General features: G+C 38.0%; 1 protein-coding gene across 2 annotated transcripts in view; it reads left to right on the top strand.

Annotated features, from left to right (window-relative positions):
- Positions 1-4,221: 4,221 nt before the first annotated feature.
- The window catches only part of SKAP2 (src kinase associated phosphoprotein 2), a 120,182-nt gene continuing 97,096 nt past the window's right edge, over positions 4,222-27,307 (top strand). Inside the window, exons 1-4 of one of the 2 annotated variants that reach the window (XM_062569250.1) lie at positions 4,222-4,363; positions 14,719-14,824; positions 17,098-17,123; positions 26,854-26,958. In XM_062569250.1, the coding sequence (XP_062425234.1) occupies positions 4,315-4,363; positions 14,719-14,824; positions 17,098-17,123; positions 26,854-26,958 (286 nt within the window). In that variant the 5' untranslated portion in view covers positions 4,222-4,314. The remainder of the gene's footprint in view (positions 4,364-14,718; positions 14,825-17,097; positions 17,124-26,853; positions 26,959-27,307) is intronic. The other variant, XM_062569251.1, reaches the window with a different exon arrangement.

Genomic DNA, 27,307 nt, shown 5'->3' with positions numbered 1-27,307 from the left:
ATTTTTTACCTAATCTCTGCCATCTTGGTGGATAAGGCATAATCCTATGTAAACTAAGGAATGCTCAGGTAAAAAAAACGCTTAAGTAAAAGTGTTTCCCCTGATACCTAATGTTTAGAAGGTCTCAATGTTATGTTTACTATCCTAGAGTTTTTGATTATGTAAACACCGATCATTTTTTCCAGAGGTAGCTATTAGGCAAAATTAGATATTCCTGGAATTTATCAGACTATAAAAATATGAATTACACCCTTGTTACTCCTTATGTGGAAAGATGAAGACATCAGCGTAAAAACCAACACCTCAGCAGTTAGCTAAGATATAGCTGATTTAAATTGAACGGTTCTCAACCTTTTTAATGTCAATACCTCCCTGTGATCTTCTAATTGGGAAGGAAAACATGAGAAACAGAAGGGAAAGACCTGTGTCTCCTGATAAATGTTTCTAATCCTGCTGGAAATTGTTATCCTCAGGCTGAGGTCTCAAAACATACTAGGCTTACCGAGAGCAACATTCGGAGCAATCCAGTACTGACCTTGCAAGTACTTCACAAATGCCAAGCCACCTTCACTAAGAAAAATACATCTGCTTTGTAACTCGGAACATGTAAAACAGTGACGCCAAATTCTCCAAACCATGTAGAAAAAAGGTTGCTGATAAAAATTTTTCATCGTGTAAACTACTAAAGAATCATGCACTTCATATCCAAAACTTTTACAGACTCACTGAGTACATTTTAGTTTCACTTGAGATCATCAAAATACCCCACGAATTGAACAGTGTGTTCAGCTTGTGTTCAATGGGCTCAATTAAATGTGCTGAATGCTAAGTGTAAGACCACGTTTCTACATTTTAACATAGTACAATCAATGCAACCCAACTATTCAAAAGATACTTAAAAGCCTTATTTTGGTTTTCTGCAAAATGTCTGTAAAAGGACAGCAAGACAGAAAGTTTTCATGAAGACAGACTGTAAGTAGAAGAGATTATTTGAAATTTTACCAGTTGTTACATGAAATAACAGCTCTTCTTGATACTTCAAAATTAGTTTGTAAACTTAGTCTCAAAACAACTGCCACAAGTCCAGAATATATCACTGTCTGTAAGGAAAACATTTAAACTCAAGCAGTAGTAGAAAATCCTAACCAAACATTAATGATCTTTTGCCACAGGGCAAACAGAGCAAATCACGTTTTTCCAGTGCTAGAGGCACCACAGCTTTTCTTCTGTGCAGTGACCATGGCCAAGATGCATAAAAAGTTGTTATGTTTAGAGAACTGTCATATGTTTTTTTAAACACAGAAGTTTTTGAGTTTCTTTGTAAAGAAAGTGGCGCTGTGCTCCTTCCTTTTAGCATCTATGTGTGCATTTCAGAAATATTTGCCAACTACCGATTAATGTAACTAAATAATTAAAAAATATAAATATCCTGATTATTGACTAGCTGTTTTGGTTTGAATCTGCCAAAAGACAGACAATAAACAGGGGATGAATAGATGAGAATACAGAGTAGGCTCAACAAGCCTGTTGCCTGCCTGCCTGCCTGCCTGACATAGTGCAGGGAGCTTGCACTGTAATCCAATTAATTTTCTATTAAATGACATGTAGAAAATAAGAAACAGTTGCACACAGGACCATGTCCTTTTTTTCACTAGAATATAAATTTTAAAAGCTTGTCCGTAGGAAAATAGAACATTACATGGAAAAATGCTGGACTTCCCTGCATACTGGATATATCACATTTCTTCAAAGAGGCAAAGTGGTGACAATGCTGCTCCTGAACGGAAACGTTATTCTTCCTACAGGCTTTCTATTACTGCAAGCTCCCTGCAGATTTAGGTAGGCTTTGCTTCACGACTAACTTGTTTTTGAAGCTCTGCACATACAGAAGGACAATAACTTCTGTGTGTTCCCTGTGGTGTTTTTCCCCACACATTAAGAAAGTCTGATCTATGGGCCTGATTAGGCAAAGTAGTATGCCTGGTTTCGATGAGGTACAAGCTGTGGAATCCCCAGCAAACAGGCTGAAATGGCTCTGAAGCCAGACATATTTCAGTGAAGGAGTCTGTTTTGAATTATGCTTCCTATTAGCGGTAGATTTAAAAATTAGGGAACTAAGAGTAAATCTGGAACTCAACAAGGCTTAAAACAGGCCTGGGTCACAAATCTCACTAGTTGTGTGATGGGCTGATCTTTGGTGTAATGACAAGGAGGTCTTTAAGAAAAAAAGAAAGAAAAGGGTGACCAGAGTACGGTGAACAGAAAAAGATAAGTTACTTCTTCTCATTTTATGTGCTGAAACTCAGAGAAAGCTCATTCAAATGGTAAACATATGGAATAAATTATCAGGAAAGGTGATCCCAAAACAAAGACTACAACAGAGTTCAAGTGACACCTTTGATTCATTTCTGGAAGAGAAAGGTATGGAGTCATAAAGTCAACAGAAGAAAGTAGGATTAAAATTAACCTGAAAGGGCAAGCAAATTAGACTGGAAGCCATTTCTCTTTATGGCAACTTTCCAAGACTGCACATAAGCCCAGAGAGCCCTCCTTGCCAACTACACAAAAATTAGTCAAACATAAATATTCTTGTAGCAGAAGAGTACTAGATATTTAACATAAATATTGAAAGGGAAGATCTCTGTATACATATATGCACCCAAACACATGTGCAAGCTTGTTTAGAAATTGGAGAACTGACATAAAAAGTCCTTGTGCAACATTATACAGGTCAGTTACTTGACTGCTTGAGTTTCAATCAAGATGGCCATAAAATCAGGTAATAAAGCTGCAGCGCTTTGAAAATCCAGATGTATTTGAAATGAGCTGTTGTATGTAATTAAAAGGAATGTGAAAAACCAGAACAAGACAATGTAACACCAGGTCTACACTGCAGACTTCAGCTGGCACAGCTATATTAACCGGAAGTATGAAACTGTTTAATAACTGGGTGATACAGCTGTATTGTCAGCTATGCCACAAGTGTTGATATTGTTAAACTGGTGTAAAGCTGAAATTTTATAAAATATAACTTATTTTCCTTGCAGTTTTTTTTTTCCATACTGGTATAATACACAGATGTGCTAGCCTCGCTGCAGCTCTAGCAAACACTTTTCTGTAATAACACAGATATAGCCAAAACCACCAATGCCGCAGAAGCACATGCTAAGAGTTTCTTTATTTCTACACTAAACATATACATCACTTACATGTTCCAAATACAGACAGCTAAAGAATTGCAGGGAAAATAGAGCAAAGCTACCCCCGTAAGCAAAATAACAGTGCTATAAAGTAGGCCCTTCTACCAGTCCAGCTGTGTTGCTCAGGAACAGCAATCTGCACCCACACATCTGTGCCAACAGAAGCCTACACCAACAGACTTACTCCAAATGCCTGACTTTCCATTTCTTATTTCACCGTATGAGTCATGTGTGCATGTGACTCCCCACATTATTTGATTCTGCCAGCTACACCTGTTCGGACAAGCACACAGCTGAGGCATAAGGCCAGCTGCACTCTGCTGCCCCAAGCCCTGACATTACAAAGATGGGCAAGAAGAAGCACGACCAGGACGCTGCTTGACTCCGGAGTCCCTGTCGTTTCCCTTGCTCCCTCAGCAGTATTCTGCCTCCTGCAAAAAAGGCAAGCTAAGGTATGTGCCATGCTCTGAACAAGGGCAGAAAGCCATTTGGAAGACACCAGGTCATCTGTTCCGCCATCACCCGCAGGCCCCTCCTGGGAGAGTTCCCTCAACCGCCCCTGCGAGGAGCGGCACGCGGGAAGGGGTGGTGGTTGGGCGGGGATAATCAATGGACCAATCAGAGAGCAACTTCCGGAGGAGTCTCGCCCAATAGCCAACTTCTCTTGTACTTTGGGCGGTGGAGACGGGCCGATGGCCAACGCGGAGCGCCACGTTTGATGCTGGCAAAGGGGACGGGCCTGCACGGTGCTCTCACGCCAAATGGCCGCTGGGAACGGTCACGTGGGAGGCTTGGGGTTCCGTGGAGCGGCGTTGCTGAGGGGGAAGCCCAGCAGCGGGTGTAACACAGAGAGGGAGCGAGGCGCATGCGCAGCTCCGGCGGGCGGGTGTAGGGGTAGAGCGACACGAAAGCCAACGCGCCCCAAGCCCCGCCCCGTGCCCCCAAGCGCCGCCCAGTCCCCACCCCCAGTCCCCGCCCCCGCGGCTCCCGGCCCGGCGCGTCCGTTGCCGTTGCGGCCGGGAGGGCGGGGCTAACGCTTCCTCCCTGGCGGGGCCGAGGCCGCGCCGAGCCGAGCCGAGCTGTGCCGTGCCCCGCCCCGCCCGGCGCCCTCAGCATGCACGGCGCGCTCGCCATCCCCGAGGAGGTCCGCAGCCTCCTGGCAGGTGAGGCCGGGGGGAGGGCGTGACGGGGGCGGCGGGCGGGGCGCCGGGGAGGCTCGGCCCGGCCCGGCCCGGCCCGGGCGGGGGGCGGCGGGGGGCGGGCCCGCGGCGGGGGTGTGGCGGGCGGCGGGCGCCGTGGCGGGCGCGCCCGGCCGGGGGGCAGCGGGGCCGCGGGACCGGGGCCTGGCTTGTCTATTTGTTTTTCTGTCAGTTCCTTCTTCCCCGGTTACTTCCTCCCGCCGGGGGTGCGCAGGCTTGGGGCGCTCCGCGGAGCCTCCGGGCGTCGCCGCGGCCTTGTGGCCGCCGGGCTCGTGCGAAAGGACCGGCGGGGCTGCTGGTTTTGGTGCTGCTCGTCTCTCGGGTGGACGTTGCTCCTCGGTCTGTCAGTCGCTTCTGGAAGTTGAAGCATGTTGTTCTGGTGGGGCCAGCAGGGTTTTCCCAAATAATAATAATTAAAAAAAAGTTGCCCGTGAAACAATTTAGGCCAGTGTCGTCGAAGTGCATTAAGATGTTCCTGTGTTGTAGGTGTCTGGTCATATCAATCATCTCTGCCCAGGCTAACGACTTTGGGTCAAAATGCAGCTGCTCGTGTTCTCTTGGATGTGTCAGGGAAGCGTAGAATGGTTCCTCGCTGTAAAATGTTTTCCGCAGTAGTGTTAGTCGCGGCTTAAAAATGTGGTGGTGATTTTATGTACAAAAAATGACATTTTGTTTCTTTTTAAAAGGAAATTGTGTATTTTCCATTTTGGGGTTTTTTGTTTTTATGGAGAAAAGCATAAAAGGCTTTGCTGTCTCAAATCTACTTCAACTGGAGTAAGAGAATCTTTTGACAATTTCTCTTTCTGCCTTAGGAACATCTTGAGCTTTGGCTGAGCCATTAAAACTAACCATGCTTTTCAAAAACATGCCTCTAAAATTAAGTACCTGATTACATGGCTGGGCAACTACTAGAATCTACAGCAGTTCATCAACTTTGAAGACTGATTCTTCTTTTCTTTTTTTTTAAAGCACTTTGTAGGAATTCATGTTAGAAATATTTTGATTTACCAATCTTCTTATCTTTAAAGCACTTCTGCCAACTCTCTTAAGTGTTTTGGTAACTGATATTTTTAGTGCATTATTTGCAGATCCTACCCCCTGTAGTAGAATCTCCTATGAAAGGCCACCAGAAAAAAAAAAAAAAAAAAAAAAGGAATCCTTATGATGATTTCTTATACTGGGAGACAGTTTCTTGATGATATTAAACAAACAAACAAACAAAAAAAGCCCTGGAGGGCCTTTTTAAATCTTGCTTATTTATGTGACATTTAGTGTATTCTGGACTTAGAATCATGTGTAGTTGTTTTTTGTGTCAGAGCTGTAAATATACTTCAGATTTGGTGAAGCTCTTAGAAACTCTTCATTGTTGTAAGTTTAGGATGATGGGATTTGGAGGGAGTTGGGGAAGTCTGTGCAGATAACAAAATTCCAGACTATGTTGTGTTTTTTTTCGTGATGCCTGTTTTAGATAAATTGACCTTATCTTACCCAGTTGGAGAGAGTAATACAGAGGTTGAAGTGAGACTGAGACCACCTATGGTACATGTTCTTTCAGAGTCACTCAGATCAATGGTCTAAGTTATATACAGGTATCTATGTGAATACAAGTCCATTGAGCTTCAGTTCTTCTAGAAGAAAAGGAGATAGTTTTATTTGTGCTGTCTGTAGTACCTAAGGTAAAAAGAGAATAGAATGATTTACCAAAAATCTTTAAATCTTTATTTTTCTTTTTTTTGTAATCATGATTGTGTAAGTACTACATAAAATATTGTTACTGTCTTAGACATGTATTCAGTTCAGTTTGCGTTCACACACAGCTTTGTTCTGCGACCTGATACAAAAATGAGTTCAACGCTTGTTCATTTTATGGCAGTGATGTATGATTAGGCAGAAATTTAGCAAAATGATGAAGAGGTATTGAGGAACAAATAATAGTTTGAAATTTTTAATCTACATTGCTAAATTATCAAGGGGAAACCAATGTAAAAATAATTGTGGCTGAGCAATTAAAAAAAAATCAGTAACTTGATCCCTTTGGTGTGGTGGGGACAGTCCTCTTCCCTCCTCCCCAGGATTACTTTTTGCAGTTTGTGTGTCCTTTCTATCCTTTTTTTAGTTTACAACTCAAGTGCATGAAAATTAGAAACTAGAATAGCTCAACTTGTATGAGCAGTTCATTTACTAATACATTTAGTTTCTGGTAATCTTTAGTTATGTAGCTTTTTGCTCACACTGTTCATGTGCTGAAGATAGATGGTAATAAAGGGGAGAAGGGAAGCTTTGTAATATTTTTGTTATTAATTTAGCAACCCTTACACAATTCAAAGACTACAGTGAATAGCTATTCATTTTTGTATGCTCTTCTTCGAAGGTGCTGCTCAATGTATTATTTTAATGGCTCACAAATATTGATTCAGCATCTCTTTGAGAGGAGAGAATATTGTTTTCCCGTCGGTAAAATTAGTGTAATAAACAAGATGTGATCTGAGGTCACAAAAGATAATCAATGGTAGAATAGAATTAGAATTCAAATTCACCTGCCTCCGTGCTGTGCTGGTTTCTCTGGTAAAATAATGTCAGCTGATGTCTCTATTCAATGGCTGCTATGAGTGCTTGATGCTTCTTCATGTCAGGTTCTGGGGAGAACAGGGTCTTATTGGGAATATGAACAGCTCGAGACAAACAGCTCTTAGTGCAACATTCACTATAGCAGTGGGGCAGCTACAAAATCTTTTAAATATTGCACTGTTGCTTCTCTCCTCAATATTTTTGCAAATGTATTTCTTCTGCAACAAATGGTGTGGGCAATCATACGGATTTCCTTATCCTTGCTTAGCCTTGATTGATTGCCAGAGTACTATCCACCCACTACCCTGAACAAGTAGAGGTCCTACTGGAAAGTGTACTTTGTGCTCCTGTAGTTAAACATCGTGGTAATGGGAATAAACACACTGGGGGATGAATTCAAGTTGCACAGGAAACTTTCTGACTTGCGAGTGCTTTGCTTTGAACCTAAACAATATTATATCTTCAATGCAAAAACAAATTCTGTCACACATCCTGGCAGGGTCATTACAGTTGCACATCAGTGGCGCTGAAATGTTCCAGGCAGAAACACAGCTTGAGCTCAGCACTAAGTACATTGGTTGGAAGCAGAAAGAAGCTGGTTCTGTAAAGCTGAAGGAGAAGGTCGGTGTGGCAATGGGCTTATTGCACAAAAATGCTGAGATTGCACAATGCCATCCTGTCTAGTCTGCTGCCTTTAAGTGGTGGGAGGGAAATATCAGAGATAGAAACAGGGTCCTCTGGTCATGAGTTGAGCTTGTGGGGAGAAGATGAAGTCAGTTTGCCCTCATGCTTTACACCTGGAGGATGTATGACAGCATGTGTAATTTTTTCACCCCTTACCTTTGTCTCTTCACCTTCCAGAGAATATGTGATTTTTTTTGAATTTACTGAAGGAGGCCCAGCCCTGTTGTACCTTTTCTTCTTTTGAAAAAGCCATTCTCTTTTGTATTTCTATGTTCAGAATCTTCTTATGGGTGTTGGTTTGGCAAAGTGGGGTGTTACTTGTTGCTCTTTTTCTTGCTGCCAAGTTATTATTAACTGCACAGATTGTTGGAGGCCTGTTTATTTTTCCTTACTCCTTGACGCGTACTCTAAGTTTTGACTTGTCCCTAGCTGAGAAGGTTTCTGGAGGGTTCTTCTTCCCTAAAGGCATATTGCTGCTTCTGTAACATAAATTATACTGGTTGCTTCAGTAATCATGATTGAAAAAAGCTTCTTATTTTTTTTAACTGTTTTTAGTAATGTAGATTTAGTTGGAAGAGTTAAGAATTCTTTATTTTTAAAAGATTTTGATAGCATCTTCATCGTTTTATATGTATCTATATCTTTTTTCTCTTTATGACATCCGTGACTATCGAAGAGTATATTTTTTCACTTTTGCTTTCATGCTTTGCTGCATTTCCAATATGAAAATGAAACTTAATGTATTTGTATTTAGAAAGTTACTGAGATCTTTTTTTTCATGCAGATATAAGAAACTCTCTAGTCCATATGGAATCTAATACCTAGCTCCTATATCCATTTTTCCTTGTTCTACTAAACAAAAAGATCTTGTGCAAACTTTCTGGTTTTGCCTTTGAGACTATCATTATTTAGACATCATTTAGGTTTTTAAAATCTCTAGTCATATTGCCCTAGTTGCCTTATTTCTCTATATTCCCTATACATTCTTCAAATTAACATAATTTACCCACTTGCTTAGCGGCATCTTGGAAACAGCATGCAGGAGAGGTCAAGTTGAGAGAACTACATGATGGTGGGTCCATTGCATGAGTCAGAGTTAAATTATGCTTACCTTTAATTTTGGGGAACTGCAGTAGTCACATTTACTCCTGATCCCCAGAAAACTAACTGTCCTTTGACCTCCTTGTTACCTGTGGCTGCACTTGCTCCTTATCACAGGAAAAATCACCTAGGTGCAAGGTAGCTTTTCTTGATTGGCTGGTTCAGTTTTAATACTATACTGTTGTTGAAAACTTTACTCTTGTTTTAAAGTATCATTTTCACATTTCCATGGATATAATCAATGTTGATTCTTGCAGAAGAATTCATCTTCACAAAATACGCAAGGGCAATTATTGCAGACATCTTCTATGTAGACATGTACTTACAGCTTTGGTAATATATATGTATTTCAATAGTAATGGAATAAGAACAGAAACAGCGAGCTGAAAAAATGTGCAGAGGCCTTCCTAGTAAGAAATAACCTCCAGTGATTTGAAACATAGTTCAGTTGTGTCTGCCATAAATTTGAGAATAAGTGTCATATATGGGTGATAAAAATGGCATAGGCTATTTTTTATACACTCATTACTCACTTAGTTTGTCTTTTTCAATTAACGTGGAGTCTATCTTTCTCATCTGACTGGGTTTACATTTCTTTCCCCATCATATGTCAACAAACCACAATAGATGCAGCATAATGTGGCATACAGTGTAAATCTTTAGGTTAATCCTTAACATTTTTTATTGTAGTTCATTTGGAATCACTTTGTAACTTGATCATGATTTGTGCTAGTGTGTTTTTTTCATCATATGCTTTATATGCTACAGCTTGATCTTTTCTCATTTCTTTAATGTAGGGAGAGGATGTCCAATTCCCCAGTCAATAAGGTTACAATATTGTCCTTGGTCAGAGTTATTTTTTACTCTTTAGAAGAACTGTCTTGTTTACTTCATTTGAAATAAACACGCATTGTATCAGTTTAGGTGTATTTGTGCCTTATATATTATTGACAAACTGTTGATCATCGTATTTTTTTCAATATATTACTTTAATTGTGATAGCATAGAATGGTAGTCTTGCTCATTGAGGTTTAATGTGCAACAGGTTCTAAAGGCCGTTCTTCCCATGACTTTGTGCCAAAATGAACGTTTGCTTATTTGTTAGACTGGATTGGTGTGATTTTTTTTTTTTTGACATTTTACAGTATCAGTCACTTGTTTTCATCATGTCTTCCATGTATTTTTTTTTAAGAAAATTTAGCAAACTCTGGGCAGAAACTTTTGAATATAGATGGGAAGAAAGGGGAAGAGTAAAAAATAAAACCTGCAGATAATTCTTGCCTCAAAAGACATGAGATTTATGTGCAGAGGGGCAGGCAGTTGCTGACGTTGCTTGATGATTTGTCTTCAGGCCTCTTCTGTATTGATGAATTGGAGGAAAAATTTGAAGTTCAGTTAATTAATTGCTTTCTAATGCTAGCTCATGGAAAGCTGAAAAATGAGTGGTGGCCTGTTGGATGTTGGTCACCTTTGCAAAGTGCATATGGACAGCCGTGCCTAGCTTGCAGCTAGCTTCCAAAATTCCCTGGCCTGCCTTCAGAACCCCCCTAGCTCGCTGCTGACCCTTCCTGTCCTGAAGGCAGAGGAGAAAGGTGGGAGCAGGTTGGTGGCTGTAGGACCTGCTGGGATGACCTGCCGTTCCAGCAGTAGTAGTTCTGTCCCAAGTAAATTTATTAAGTGCAACTGGGGATTGGCATAGTAAGCAATATGAACAACAAAAAGCCATGATTCATTACGATTAATTTAACACTCCTGAATGCAGTACATGCTTTGGATGAAAAGTTTACAACAGTCTTAATCTTCCATCTGCATAGTTTCAGCCCTTATTAAAGAAGATGTCCCCAAAGACTTAAAACAATGGAAAATTTACAGTATTATCTGCTTATAATCGCTGAAATAAGTAGAAGCACAAAATGTTTTAACAAACAATGAAAAACAGAAACTATCTTGACTTTTTTCCTCATAAAAGGAATGTAGATGGAGATGAAATTAAAGCAGCCTTTAATCTTTTGACTGTTGTATGAGCTAGCGGTTAAACTTTATACATATAAGCCATTTGATTAATTGCAATTGAAGCAGACAGAGCTATATTTTAGTGAGACTTCTCTTTTCTATCGGTTTGTAACCTGTATTGACAGAGCAATTTGTGAATGGATCTTATCAATTGAATCTTTCAGTTCTGTATCTGTTGTTCATTTCTGTAGGCAAATAACTTTGAAGCATGCCCCAGAGAAATTAATATCATGAGGTTTAAGAAGCACAGCAACAAATATTGGTGTTCAAGCTATCAGACTGGCTTCTAAAGCACAAGCTTTAGAAAATTAAAACATACTGAATAGGTGTTCAAAGTTTATTTCTCTTTGAAATTCTGATGTTTTCAATAGAAAGAGCCAACTGTAGCTGAGTGTCTGTTGCAGTGCAGCCCGCAGTGTAGGATACCAAATAGCTGCTCAGTTTGTTAGAAACAAACAAAATGTGTGAGAATACACCATTTGTTTCTGTTACGTGGTAACTGGTAAGGGGGAGTGCTCTGCGCAAAGAGGTTTTCTGTCTGGAGTACAGCTTTTTTAAAATTCATCAATGGACCAAATGCTAGTGAAGCATGAAAGAAACACATTCACATTTAAGTGCTTATGGCTAGTAGCTTCCATTTCACTTTTCTGTAAGCGTTGAAGTGGCAGAGGAGAGAACAAATTTTTGGATTATCTTGGAGAAGAGATTTTTAGTGACTCGAATAGTGGTGAGAAATGGGTATATTTTGCTTATTCTCTCTGAAGTTCACTCTATGAGGCTTGTATGTGTCACACTGAAGTCCTAGGTTCTGTTCTCCTTCTAGGAGAAGTCACTTTGAGGAGTGTCCTAGAAATGAAGTGAATGAATGTTCTCTTGAGTTAAGCCAGTGATGAAACTTTCTCTGGTAGCAGGGACTGTTTCTTCCATGTGCTTCAACAGCATGGAAAGACGGTGGTGAAGAGATGAGCACAACTTAGATATAAGCTCCTTGGACAAGAAGCAAGAGAGATAAGTCGCTAGTCTCACGTGCATTTGGCACATCCTGACTGAATTTGCAAAACTAGAAGAGAGCAAAATGTGCAATATTCTGTAAAACTGTGAGCAGTTAGGAGAAAACGAATGGTATGGTGAATGTGGTGTTTTCAAGTATATTGCTTCTTCAGCATCCTATTCAAGATATGTTCATCGATTCCGTCTTCATATTCAGGGACTATGATGAATCAAGCTAGATGCATTCTCTGCCTATATGTAAGTAACTGTATTGCATGATAAATGTAGTGTGTGTTGTTTGTGGTTACCTTCACTCAAATAACTTATTTTGTAAGCTCATGGGAGAGCAAAGCTCTCCCAGAGATGTCTTCTCTGTCACTGCTGCTGTTTTGAAATGACATATATGTCAGGAGCATGTGCATGCTTGTTCTCTTTATTTTTCTCCCTCCCTTTCTCCTCATTCTCACTCTCCTTTCCCTCCTCTCCAAATCGTCTGAGATGACTACACTGAGAACAGATAGAACATCTATTTTTGCCCTGTTCTTCCATGGCTGAAAAGTATTATAGAGTATTTCTGCTTTTGAAGTTCAAGCTTTCCCAGAAAAGAACAAATTCTGCAATCAATGTAGTTAGTCCTCATCTCTTTGTATCTACAGTGTGTCATAAGCTGAAAATGGTAATTTTCCTTATGATAGTCTACACAGTTTCACTTCTTCACATTTTGATAAATTGGATTAGCTAATGATTTGTGTTTGAAGAAAGCTTTGACAGTCAGTCAAACCTGAGATGACAGACTTCTCAGCTGGATTTTGAGCTTTTCCAAGAAGTAAAGAAGGCGACTGAATTTAAATGAAGACTTCTGAGGCAAAGTCCTGTGATTAATTAGTGTTTGAAGAATATGGTGTAAGTGTCGCTTCTTATATATAATTCTGACCAGCGACACTAAGCTTTCACATGTTGCTGTCTAAGTAACACTGTGAAATTAAGATCCAATTTTTAAAATAAATATGTAAAAGCATGAAGGAACAAATTATTAATCAGAATGTCCCTTCCAGAGTAAGAGATTGGTCTGTATGGGAAAATCCTCTTGGATTTGATTGAGAGAAGCTGTTGGCAGTTTTGTTTTTTTCCTTCAGTAGCAAGAGTAGCAGATCCTTTGATCTCAGGGAGGTTTTGTGAATGATCAGAGTCTTGGAATTGCATGAGTCCTCATACGCCCCTTAGCTCAGAAATTATAATCCTTGGACTTTGTGAAGATGTATGGATTTTCTGTGTGTTAGGACAAAATATTTCCAGGGATGCTTGGTCTCCAGCATAGAGGCTGTTGGGCATGTGTCTGGAGGATTCATTACTACCTGTGTTAAGTGGTTAAGTGCCTTTCCTTCTGTCCTCGTAAAGAAGGAATGCCATAGAACTGGGACTTTTTTCTTTTCTTTTTTTTTTTTTTTTCCTGTGTTCAGGAACATGTAATAGAAAAGGTTTTCTTTTTCTCTGTCTTGTGGAGAGGGGGAACAGTATCTTTGTTCAGAACACATTTAAGAAGACACTTAGAACCTTAAAAAAAAAAAAGAAAAGAAAAAAAGCTGCAGACTTTGCCACATCTTGTGAAGACAGCAAGCCAATCCAAACATCTAAATAATACTCTGGTAAATTGCTGTTAAAGAGTGACATGTTTGTAGTGGCTAGGCTTGGGTTCTCAAACAGTCGCTTTTGACTTTGAAAGAAAATACAACCCAGGAAATTAAAGTTTCAGTTAGGAAAACTGAAGTAAACATTCAGCTTAATATTGCTTAAAATGTAAATTTTTTCCATGCAAACTTTTGAGTACTTAATTGGCTCTTTTGTGTTTTGACAATGAAAATGGAACTTCTCACCTACTGTAAAAAGTTACAGAATTAAAATAGTGCCATCCATACCATAATTTGGTACAATCTATGTACGTGTGTATTTGGCAAATGTGCGTGGGGGACAGTGTGGGAGGGTTTGACTTACGTATGCTTTCCCATCTTGAATGAACAGTTGTTGTCCATATAGTTGAAAATTTTAAATTGAAAAGTAAGATTTAATATTTTTTTTCCTTTCTACTTCTTAGTTTTCAGGATAATCATATGTTGATTGGTAACAGTAAGAAGTTTTTATGGTTAACTTTGGCAATTATTTTTGTTAACCAAGAGAACATGCTACTGGTGCTGTTGCATTCTCCAACACTCAATGCACTGTTTTTAACTTACACAATGGATGTTTATTATATTAGAAAGAGCTACAGTTACTGTTTTTGAATGCATTGATTCTGCATGAATATGTAAATATATCTTCTGTATAAGAATAAAAAATTACAAACTATTACAAACTGCATTGTAATTCTGCAAGTGCAGATATGCTTAACTTTTAAGTGCATATTTGATCATGACTGCTTCAGTATGATTATTGTGGTGACTACCTAGTTGTATTCAAGATTAGAGCTTTGTATATGGACCTTTAGTCTAGTAGTTCAGAGGCAATGTGAGAACTGAAAATAATCCAATAAATGACCTATATTAGTAACTGTAAGCATTACTGCTACAACAGTGAATTATTCAACCATTTTGTAACTTCAGCTTTTGAAATAACATGGCAATAATACATGCATAAAGACTATTTACATGTTTCAGCTTTATCCCTTACTTTACATGATGGAAAGTAATTGTTATACTACTGCAATTTATTAGAACTTATTTGGCATAATTAAATGAGCAAGAATCAAATGTCAACATAACATTTGCTGTGCTAAGCATAAGTAGATCAGAGAACAAATGTATCCCATTTAGAATCTGAAACGACTCTTAACTGTGTTGTGAGTAGGCCTGAAAATAATTTTATTAGTTTCTCCGTAATAGTATTGGGGCAAACTCATTACAGCAGTATTTATCTTCAGAAAGTTATTGCTTGTGATGTACATCATCTTCTTTTTTTTCCTGATTTAGATGTTGACACATTTATTTCTCAAACCCTAAAAGGAGAAAATCTATCCAAGAAAGCAAAAGAAAAAAAGGATATTCTTCTTAAGAAGTTAAAAGATGTTAAGGCAAGGTAAGTGAGATTTTACTGCTTCAACATATTACCAGGTAATTTACTGCTCTTCCGATAACTTAGTTTTTTTTTTTACAATCCTTTAAGAATATTAACAATTAACAATCTACTTATGTCTTAATTTTTTCAAATAATCTGCATGAGTTTAGTCTTTGTATCTTTCTTGAAGCTGCTAGAATTCAGTAGGAAGTGGGACTATAAGGATTTGTCCCAATTAAATTACTTCAATATTCTGAACCTTGATTGCAGGCTTGTTGGTTAGAGCTTACCTTCGCATCCAATGTGATAAAAATCATTAAAATACAAGAAATATAATGCACAGGGTATATGAATGCTCTTCCTGCTGCCATCCTCAGCTAGTATAAGGCAGCATAACTCAATGATGACTTTCCTTTACTATCTATTACGTCATTTAGCTTGGTCTGTAATAAAAAATTGAAATATATCTTAAAAGTAATTTTAGATAATAAGCTTGTTTTGGTGATGTTAAAAATAGTGAAGTATTAGGATAGGCCAGGCAAAGTTATATTTTTAGTATTATGTATGATTTGAGACTCGGTTCTATCATGCTTTTAATTTCAGCCAAACAATTCAGCTGCAGAGATTTCACTGTAGTTCTGTATGTACAAGAAAATTTTATTTGCAGAATCTTCTGTCTTATAACCCAGAACTGGAATGTAATCTAGCACTTGCCATTCTTTTCCATCAATGTTTCCAAAGCGTTTTTCTGTTGATACTCCTGTTGGATACCTCCTAACCTTTGGTTTGATGACATGCTCCTACCTCTTTGGCAACTTATTTACAAATTTAAAAGACAGCACAATCATCCAGTGAGGACATTATTCTTAATATCATAATAACTGGAGGAAGATGTGACATCTGTCTCAAAATCTTATGACTGAAGATTTCTGTGCCTTTGATTCAGCCCATGAATGTTTATGGAACTATTTTTACAGTTTTTCAAGGGAGCAGCGTTTCTTTTCTTTTTTCTCATGCTTTTCTTTCTGGGTTATTGAGCTAACAGAAATTGCACAGATGATCTGTAGATATAGCATTCCTAACTTGTTTCCTTCGTTCAGGTTTATGGCTCAGCTGTCCTCCTCGCTTCCTCCCTCTCCCTCAAATGATGAAGTCTTCGATGAGGGAACCTGCAAGTTGTGATCTCTACTAGCCCTGAATCCTTTGCTGTTCACTTACATGATCCCATGATTTCACCTCTTATTTTAATTCCTAAACCTTCCTGATCTCCCGTGATATTACTCACTGTTAACAGCAGTCTGCTTTTCAGGCTGGCTACAAATGTGTGCACATTGTAGTCGTCTTTGATTTTCATGTCCCACATGTCAGGCTGTGTCCAAATAGTACTGCTATTTCCTACACAAGATATTTTAGATCTAGTCTTTTGTCTATGTTTGTATTTTTCAGTTTCTCATCCAGACTTTCTTTCTCTCCTGTTTGTCACTTGTAAGCTTGTCCTTGCTGACTGCTTGATACATGCACTGCTGCCTGTTGTTTCTAAAGATAATCTGCAGCTGCATTTTGTTTGCTAGTCAGTTCTTGTGAAACATCCTTCTTTTTACATAAACTCTATAGTCAATTCATGCTTCTTGAGATGCCATTTTGCATGACTCTATCCATGATAACTTATCATTATACATCCAACTGTATCCTATGATTGTTTTGTTTCTGAAATATTAAAGATTCAGTGCTGGAGAAGTAGTATTTTTTCTCTTTTTGATAGATTTATTTTTAGGTGTTAAATACATCAAGATATTCTAAAAAGATTTTATAGTTAGGCAAGCATCACTTGTTAATTTTTATTTTTTTCCTTCAGATTTGACAAAATACTATAACTGAACCCAGACTTTGTAAATTTTTTTCCTACTGATGTAACATTATTTTTAAAAAGTACTTAGTAGCTTTTATTTATGCACAGAAAAAAAAACACTTTAGAAAACTAGCTAAAATCAAAGATGCTTTTGAATGCAGATTTCTTAGGATGTCTGAGTAGATGTAATTACCTGGAACAGTTTGCCCTGAGATTTTGCTGGAGCCTTCTTTAAAATGCCCATTTAGGATTTACTCAAAAGCGAAAGGAAAACTATTAAATATTTTAGGCATAAGTAAATACTTTAACAAATATCAATAGGGGAAATTTTGCAGCAGTAAGTCTTCAAGTACAAAGCTTGTAGAAAAATAGTAATTTATTTTATGTTCTGTTCTAGTTCTAGCAAATCTGTGTTGCTTAATGTTGTTTCTTCTTCTTTCTGCAGCTATCCTCAAGAATTCCAGGATAAAGGTAAATCATATGTATGTACACCGCCCCCCCATCTCTCCAACTATGGTATATTTTTGCCCACTAGACAGACTCTTAGGGGAATAGACAGACTCTTAGGGGAATAAACAGACCTTACTGCATTTTAAATGCTTGACGATGCCATGAGTGACTCGCAAGGATGAGGATGCTGGCTCCCCCTGCTGAGGGAAAACGAAAAAAGCTTCCAGGGTTCAAACTTCGTGCTAAAACTGGGTCCTGTTGCCTTCATTAAACATATCTGAGAATGCTTACTGATTAAAAGATTAGTCTAGAAATATAGTTTGGAATTTCATTCAAATGGGGTTGTTATATCTGATTTAATTAGCAATAGTGTAGTGTTGTGTAAAAGCAAGTGAGGCAGGTTTCTCAGAGGAAGCGTATGCAAAGTGGTCTGCTTAGGAGATAAAACGATAGCAGGATAATTTATTTCAGCCTTTTTTCTTAACAGTGATCGCAAAAGTCTGCACTTCCACAGTGATATTTCTTTAACCTTTTAATAGGCTCCTCTAGCGGCAATATGATACTGGCTTTCGATCTGCGCTGAATGAATGTTTTCATAGTGTAGCGGGAACTCGGACCTTTAGCCAAAGGAGAGACGATTTAGTGTGCCAGTAATGAAAGCCGAAGTGTGAGTTATCTATTGTCTTTTAGTGGAGTTAAAACAAAGCTGCAGGGCTCAGGTTAGAGGAGACTGTGCGTATTGCTACAGTCTTCTGTTCTGTAACGAAGCCTGGAAGGGCTCTTATTTCCACCATGCTAATTCTTGAGGTCATGACCTACAGCCTGTGGATGCTGGTATGAGGGTCACAGTGTGAGGTCAAAAAAAGCCTATGCAAAAGCTTCACTTTTTGCAGTGATTGAGGAACCTTTTACTGTCTGTTTCTGGACAGGGAGGTTCAAATGTGCAGGCTACATCTGTGCCTCCTGATAACGTGACTATACCTGATGGAAATCAGCTATTCAGCTAAGTAAAGCTATAACAATGTACAAAAAGTTCATGCGTTTCTTATGACATGCATCAGACAATGGTAACAGGCAAACTGAAAGTATAATTTGAAACTTCCTGAAGATGGTCAAGTTTTTGTAAACTCAAACTATATATATGACTGTATTAACAGTTATATTAAAGTTATTGTTACTAATTTGTATTGCACCTCAACCTCTTTACTGAAGTTAAGATGTCTTTTTCCTCCTCCCTCCACTGCCAGACAGAATTAAGGGAGACATCAAATGCCATTTTATTCAGAAAATGACTAACATGAAATTAGGTGGAATGGTTGTTTCATTTCATATGTATTTGACTTTCTAGATAGCATGTTTTATGTATTTGAAAGATTAATGCATGTACCTAAAGGTTTTTTTGAATCTGAGACTCTAATAAACACGAGAATTGTTCACAAAGAGCAGAGTTTTCATTTACTGCTATTTTTTTGAAGTATAAGAAAATTCTAGCCTATTTATTATCCTTTCTTCTTTGCAAATAAAATTTTGAATCATCAATTCAACAAATTTATTAATAAAGATGAGATTATTTCCAGTAAAAGGTATAATTTAATTGAAATAGTTTGTTACTAGACAACTTGCTCTAATTTCAGTGAAGATTGTATTCAGTCTTACTCTCTTTATTAGAGTGCATTTGCTTGTTAAGAAGGATAGATTGCTCTTGATTATTTTAATTCTCATGATGCATCTCTTAGGCTCAAATGCTAGAACTATGTACAGATGGTGAAGCTTGTGAACACTGACATTTTAGTTTTCTTTCAGTATTTGTCAATAAAATGAGAGCCCTCTCAGAGTTATACTGTTGTTTTTACAAGCTAGGATAAATTACTCTAGACGCATGTACATTTATGTGCATGAATATGAAAAATTCATGAGAAATTGGAGCCTGCACTTGAAAACTATTTGAGGGAATGTAGTTCACTGGTATGGGTTGTCTGTACAACCTCCACAGTTCAAGAAATGTGTGCTAAACTGTGTTTGGTTGTGTCACACTTACTTTTAGGCCTGCACTAATTAGGTGTGATTTGTGTAATGTATGACAGAGGACCTAGGTGGAGGTAGGCAGTCAGCTTCTCTGCCAGCTACTGGTGTGACAAAGCAGCAACAGCAGCTAGTTAAGTCAGCTTTTGTACTCTTTCATACATAGGTGCACATCTAGACTTTTGAAAAGCGGAAGGTTTGAGAAAAGATTATTAATGGAGGTGGTAGTGACGGACAGATCTTTTCCTGTTCCTCCACCCTTAAAAGAAAGAAGAAATACACCAAAATAGTGAGTAGGAGAATATCTTTTGGGAAGCAAGGAGGAATGGAGGAAAAAAGGAATGTGGAAAGGATACTGAAACAAATTAGAATAAAAGAGACAGTGACATGTTTAAACCATGTAGCTGCTATGCTTTGTTTTGTGATAGCAATTATTCAAATTTTTATCTAAATAAAATCATTTTTAAAGCTGAAAAGGTGAAAAATGATTTACAGTATAAGCTATATTACCATAATATACTAATTATCATACTACACCAACTGTTTTTAAGAATCTTGAGAGTCCTGACCTATCGTCTTTCCAAAGGCATCTGGAAGAATCTTCTGGAGGCTGAAAGAAGTTGACTAACACTGTCAAAATTCTTATGTTTCCTGTCTAACATAATGGAATTTGACTCCGGTCTCTCAAACAGCAGCTCTTTTAGCTTGTGAGTTATTTTACAAGTATGCTTTGTGGGTATCAGCTTGTCACTCCACTGTCTTTCATCATTGCTTGTTCTTGAAGTTCCACTGGCTTTGCATGTAGTGACTCGTCAGTTTGACCAAGGTATTGTATGTGAGCTCTTGATGTATAGGCTTTTGCCACTTTTTGCTGCTAGCACACAGAGTCTTATCTTGCATAAAACATTCTGCAACCAGTTTAAAAAAAGAAAGAAAGAAAGAAAGAAAAAAGCATGTGTACAAGTAGAACTAGGCCCCTTAAAGTCAAAATCATCCATATGCATATCTATAATTTTTAAGAAGTGCAACCATGCTTCTTTGCAAGTAAATTGATGAACTTGGGCACTTCTTAAATCTTCTTAAAAATAAACCTTTATATGTTGTTGTCTGTTAGGTCACTACATATGCTGGCAAACACATCTTTGCAAGTGAATCTGCACACTGAAAGAAAACGAAGCTTTTTTTGGAGGAGGTGCATGTGAAAATTCAAGACACTAAATTCACAGTACAGGAAAATGTTTAATTTTTGTGTGTGGTGCATTATCCAGTTTCACACGGACTTTTACGATTAAACATAATGTTGATTTCCGAACAAAGAAAGTTTGCAAACTTTCGCAAAGAAGTATTTTTAAACTGATCATGGGGTGTTATGTCCAGAAATGTGTAATTATGTTAGCATACAAAACACTAATCTTCTCACCAAGTTTTGCTTTCATTCTTAAATTAAGGAACTCAGTAGAACTTTATTTTCTTCTTAGACATTCTTCCATGTTTTTGCTTTGAAATATCCGACTTGTCATATAAGCATTGCAAGGAAAACCAAAAAGCCAGTTACGGTCACATGCAAAGTGACCTGTTCTAAGTCGTGAGTTGGGAAGTAATTGAAAACTAAGATAATTTTCATACAAATTGGATTAATTTTTAATAAGACTAATATTCAACAGGGGATAGAAAAGTCTGGACTTCATCAAAGATTCTTAGTTAATACAGTTTTTGGCATTTCTCTGTTTCGAGATTAATTGAATCAATAATATGGCTGCCAAAATGTTTAGTTAAAAGAACCTTGTTTTCAATTTATGCTAAAAATAGTGCTAAAGTTGGCAGAAGCACTAGTGTTTGAAGTTCACTTGCCATCTGCTCTTTGCATTTATTCTAGCAAAATATATATTTTTAATAACTTTTCATGAAAAATGTTGACTTTATGCTGAAAGTGAGACTCCAAAAGCACTAGCCAAATCCAGGTATAATTGGGAATTGGTAGAACAAGTTCTCTGTAAGGCACTTTGTGCACCTTCTATCTGATCTGCAGCACACGACTTAGGCAATATTTGTGCAGAGAATGTATGGTTTGGCAGTTATGCTGAATTACCACTTTTGAGGCTGATAAAAGCTGGTTAAGGTCCATTTTCATTTCCCTTTGGCACAATAGAAGATAAACCGGTGCCTCTGGAGCATCAGCGTTGTTCTTTGCCTGATTAACAGGAGCACCTCTAGGAAACCTGTCAATGATCCGGGTGCCTCTGTGGCTCCTGACAGAGCAATGAATGTTTGGGGCCTGAGACACCTGCTTCCTGGATATAGTCAAGCCAGTGGAGCAGCACTGTATGCAAAGGCTTTGTATTTTCTCTTTTGTCTGTATGTCAGGATCAAAACGTACTGTTTTATAGGGAGGTGATATTTCTGGGTTTGGCTCTGTACATTCTGTTCTCTAGGAAATGGCAGCAGGGGGTTTGAAAGTCTCTTTGGACTTGAGAAAAGGAGGTGGTAGCCTGTGGTCAGAGCAACATGTGGATGAGTAGGATATTTTAACAGAGTTGAAATTTCTGAATCAGGATATTAATACATTAGTAGAACCACAATTTAAGTGGGAAAGGTACTGCTTAGTTGTTACACTATCCCCTGAGGATCATTATGAGCTATTCTGGAGAGACCATTGTATGAAGTGGAAATGTGCCAGTTGCATTTTATGCTGGAGGTCTGGAGTGTTTTGCTGTAGGCAAGTTACTGTGGTGTCCCTTTCAGCTACACAGAGCTGTCGTCTGTGAGGTGTCTATGCCAAGCATGATTTCAGGCAGCACAAGGTACAACCACCAGTGCAGCACGGAATGAGCTTATCCTGATGTGCCCCATCAGAACAAGAGGCAGCTTAACCGTGTGCTCAGCAAGTGCAGGGTACATTGATTTCCTGTGCTTGAAGCATGTTTACTTACAAACCTAGTGCTATTTCAGTAGTGTTTTAACAAACAGGTGCTTGTTTTATAAACATCAGGTAGGAAATTTTTAGCAATTCAAAGCTATCATGTTAATGTGAGAATCTAGAAAATCTTCAGGAGCGGGTGTGTTAGAGCAGTTTGCATGGTAAAGCATATGTTGAGAAAGTGGCTTCCCTCAAAAGTTCGTTCTAGCAGGGTTCCTGCTACATTGGGTCAGTTGCATCTTTTTGAAAATCACCTGCAGCCATCAAGGGGCTAAAGTACACGGGTCAGCTTGAAAGCAACTTGACCAGTTATTTCTGTGGAAAAACTGTGTAGGGAGAACCTTGCGTTTATTTACTTGGTGAGTTCATATAGTCCTTGCAGCAGCAGTGATTGGACAGAAGGAAGTTATTTCAGTGTGCTCTGACTTGGGACCTTTTGAAATGGCAAAGAAGCAGGGTATTAAGATTGCTGACTTGAGCAACTTTTTATACATCACTCTCCCTAGACTTTTTAGAAATGCAGTGAAAGCGTTTGGCCATTTCAGGACCTCTAAATAGCTTGAGTGTGTTTCAGAGGCATTGGCTGAAACATTTTGTCTGCTGTCTTCAGGTTTAGTACCTGAAGCAGTATGTTTAGTGTTTAGGAGTTCATTACCGTAATTGGATTATTGCTAAAGAGAGGTTTAAGAAGAGAAAAAGAGTTTTTCTAAACTGGATCTCTATAAAGTAATATGATCCTATTTGCTACGTTCAGTTCATACCAATGAAATGTTGAAAATCTTAAGAATATAGAAGAGAGAATTAAGTGTAGCCTTTGCTATGTTGAGGAGAGTTTTTGTCTAATGCTCCAGTCTTAATGTGGTATACTTACTGTTGGTGTGTAGTATTTTCTATATCAATAAGCACACTGTAATTGAAAAGGCAGCATTTAATAAGGAAAGATATTGTATGTTTTATTATGGACAACAGAGGATATTAATTCTGCTATCAAATCTCTAGCTGGTTTGTTTAAGTTGCAGAAATTGGAGGATAAAATCGCGTATATGCATATTTTTGTATTGTTGTAACTATTAACCATCTATTGTTAATTAAACTTTTTTTTTCAGGTTCCAGATAAATCATACAGTATTCTGGGGAAACAAGAAACTGTATTAATGAGCACCAACTCCTTAATTATCCTCATGACTACATAACAGGGACACATTCATGTCATTTCTTTGTGCAATAACTTTTGCAAAGAAGTATTTTTAAACTGATCATTAATTTTATGACCACAGAAATGAGATGCAAAATTTATGCTATTGTCATTGGCACAGGTTCAAGGCGCTACTGACATTATGTGTGATTGTAATGGAATGGCTGCCAACTAATGAGTCTATAGACATTTTGTTTGAGCATGCTTTGCTTTTAGATGTCTGATTAGGCAGTAATGCTTTCAATTATGCCTGTAAATTGTATTGGATGCATTTACCTGATCCCCATTGTTGCTTTGTAGTTCAATTTTCTATTACATAAATGCAAGTTGAATGCTTTCCTTAAATTTATTGATGCTTTTTGGGTGTATTTTTAGGTACTTGGCACCTGAAGAGTCAAGTGACTTGTGCTGCTCAACACTGACTCCTCTGATTGTTTAAGGAGTAACACTGATAGCTTCACATCCAATCTTTGTAGTCTTCATCAGTAGGTGGAATATAAGCTGCAGTGCAGCACTGGAGGAAGGAATGAAGAGGAAAAAGGGAAGGGAATACTTTGACTGGGAATGCAAGAGTTCATACAGAATTAACAGGGAGTCTGTATAAACTGTCAGGGGCAATATCCTTATATATTAAAAGCATACACTCCTAAGAGAGTCTAGTCAGCTGTCCTATCAAAATGATTGCAGTTCTTATAAACAAATTAAATGAATTAGGGATTGCCTTTCAGTATATAATGTGAATTTACAAATATTTAATCTTAAGTTGCAAAAAGGAAGATTCTTTGCTTAATCTTGTCTTGCATGGCCATGGGTTAGTTGTACCTATCTTTAGTCTCTGGGACCTATTTTCCAGAATTCTTGTGCGTGAAGTGATGGTACCCAAACATATTCTTGCAGTGATCTGTATTTTTGTTCTGATTGTCTTTTTGTATGGGTAAGTTTTAAAAATTTGCACTGAAGTCTTCAAACCCTTTCTTAGAATTTAACATCTAGAGAATGCTTTGAAGATGATGAACTCTTATCATAACGCTAAGCATGTAACTTTGAATTCTAACTTCCTTCTCAATGCCTTGACAACATTTTGTCTGCCTATTTTTGATGAGTCTTTTGAAATTGGATAGTGTAGTTTTATGGCAGAATTGTTTTGTTACAAGTGTATGTTTGATGTGCCATAGTTTTTGTTATTTCAAATAGAGTATATATCTAGAGTATGTACATGACATACTCTAAATATGTATGTATCTATTAAAAAAGCCCCTTTTGAGCTTTATATGAATGCAAAGCACAAGGACTTGCTGATTCTTTAAGAACCTTAGCAGAACTGGAAAATGGTAATACTGTAACTTAGTGGAAGAACATGCTAAGAGTGCAGCTGTGCAGACTTGCATAACAAATCACAATCAAACTTCTTTGAAAGGGATTGTGCATAGTAGAGGTAAAATTCATGGAAATGTTCTTTCTACATGTGTACTTGTCTGTTTGTCATCCACAAGTGCTATGCATATTTTTAGATCTACTTTCACTATTCCATGAATTCTGAGTGCTGGAGATGTGTGCTGTTTATGGAAATGTTTTCCTCTAGAAATACAGCCTAATATTTTAAATTATACTGGCAACTTCATGAAGGTTAAGTGATGGTACATTTATTAATAGCTGATAGAAGGGCATTTTTGACTGATACCCTTGCTATTTACGGGTGTATGTGTTTATATATACACACATGCTATGCATTCTAGTAGTAGTAAAAGTTTGGGACAGGAAAAAGATGGAAGAACTCCTGATGTTATATGGGTTGTGAATATCTTGTCTGCTCTTTGATAGACTTATCATATAATAAAGACATAAATATCTATATCTATATATATATAAAGACAGGCAACTGGTCTTTGTCACGTAAGTGTGAAAGATGATCGTGCAGGTGGTAAATATGGCATAATGGTTTCTGTTCGTATGCTCTCTGCTCTGGTTTTCTCTGGAGGGGTAGGAGAATCCTGGAGAGGGATAATATACTTGTGATTAGTTTGACAGGTGTGATGAAATGCAAATATTTTGATCAGATTAACACGATGGCTGGAGTGCTGCTGGAAGATGTTCACATCAAAAATAGTTTGGAGTCAGCGTTAGATTCTGAGCAGTTGTTATATGTCATTGGAGCTTGAAAAGAAGCTTTCCCAAGAAAAGCATGCTATGTTAATGAAAGGAAAATCCAATTCCATATTCAGCTGTCTTGGGATGTAAAAGAATTCCAGCAAAATAGAAATCAGGCTTTCTTGTCTTATCTACAGAGAAAACATGCTTCTCTTTGCTAAGAACTGTGGTGCTTTTTGGGCAGACTCTGAATTTTCCATTAATTTACATTATTAAGTAGGAAGCAAAGTGGCAAAACTCTAAACCATGGCTAGACAGTCCTACTGATGAATGTGGTTCATATGTATGTGGAGAAGAATATCCTCAGTATGCACGTGGTTTATTTTGGATTCTGAGAAATTGGTTACCTGATACAGTACTTGAAAAGGGAATACATGAATAGAGAAACATATCCAGAGGTCTCTGGAAAGCTTTCTGTGTATAAATATACTGAAATAAAATGCCTGAGCGATTTATATGCTGTTTTAGGAAATTGAGGGTCATTTGATCTATTGGTGCATCAGGCTTACAATTTTGTTTTAGTGATGATACTAGCTTTAATTACTGTTTTTCTGTCTTTCCCCAACACTTCATTCTTCCTTTTAAAAAAAAATCTAGTTTATGTTCCTTTTTTTTTCTGTATTTGCTATTTTTCCATCTCTTCTTCACCTAGATGGTATAAAAATCTCAGAAAATATACCCAGTTTTGGGAGGGAGAACTTTAATTTTATCTAATTAAATGAAAGCCTCAAGTAATATTGATTTCTCCTTGCCTTTCCCAGACCTGCACATTTAATGCACTCTGATCAGCATAGTGCATAGGCTGGCTTATAAGGTAGATTTTGCATGAATTGCAGCCAGATTCTCAATTGTTTTAAGTCATCAATATGCTGCCTTCAGCCACACATGCAGCCTGGGTGCTATTGGAAGTTTTAGTCCAGCTTGTGTTTCGTGGAAGTAATACAATGTGTGCTGCATTTGCAAATTAGTTCCCTGAAGAAAAGTGGAAGTGGGCAGAGGGCGACAAACTGCTGCAAAAAGTAGTTGGGCTGTTTATTGGAGGACATTGCTGCAATTCCTTTCTGTGCTTGGAAAGAGCAAACCTCTGATCTTGACACTGCCTATTTCTCTTCCTGACAGTGTTTTCCCTTGCCCAGCTCTTTGCTGTGGTGTGTGGTTTTTCCCCCTCTGTGTGAGAAGCTGTCAGCTGTACAGCACTGGGACACTGGGAGTAGGTTCATTAATGTGACTTTTTTTTTTTTTTTTTTTTTTTTAAAGAACTAAACACCCCAACAAAAAGTACTTGGCAAATGAGGATGTAACTGTAGAGCAACAGCATTCGCCGTGACGCTTTAGCATATACGTGAGAGTACATAAGAACTGACATTTGTTCAGTTTGAAATAGGAATCATTAATAAGGAAAATGTCTGGATTCTGTCTGTGTGTGTATGATAGACCTTTAACTATCAACTTGTTTTTGACTTTTGCAGAATTGGAAGATGAGGAAGAGTCTGAGGGCTCTTTTCCTTCAGCTCCTGACAGTGTCTCAATAGCATCTGACCGATATGATAAAGAGGATGAAGCACCCTCTGATGGTATGTGGCACTGTTTATCTTTGAATGTACTAGATTTGCCAGTTTGCTGCAAACTCATGTAATAGGATCCTTGTGATGAGAATGTTAGTGTTGGAAATCAGATAAACAGATAAGCCTCCCAGCTGGACAGTTTTGTTACCTTTACAAGGACCCTTTAAGGAACTGAAGAGCTCTCTCTAGTGGTACCAGAAGCATAGTGAAACTGTCAGAAGTATGCATGCTTTCCTTAACTCATGTTATTTCATAGCAAAATATCTTCTGTAGATGCATATCTTTTTAAAGATAGATCAGTGGCTAAAGCAGTGTGAATATTTGTAGAAACAAATTGTTAATTCAACATTATCAGATT

Source organism: Rhea pennata, chromosome 2, assembly GCF_028389875.1.
Source record: "Rhea pennata isolate bPtePen1 chromosome 2, bPtePen1.pri, whole genome shotgun sequence".
NCBI lineage: Eukaryota > Metazoa > Chordata > Aves > Rheiformes > Rheidae > Rhea > Rhea pennata.
The sequence above is the reverse complement of the archived record's forward strand: the minus strand, read 5'-3'. Positions and strand labels throughout refer to the sequence as shown.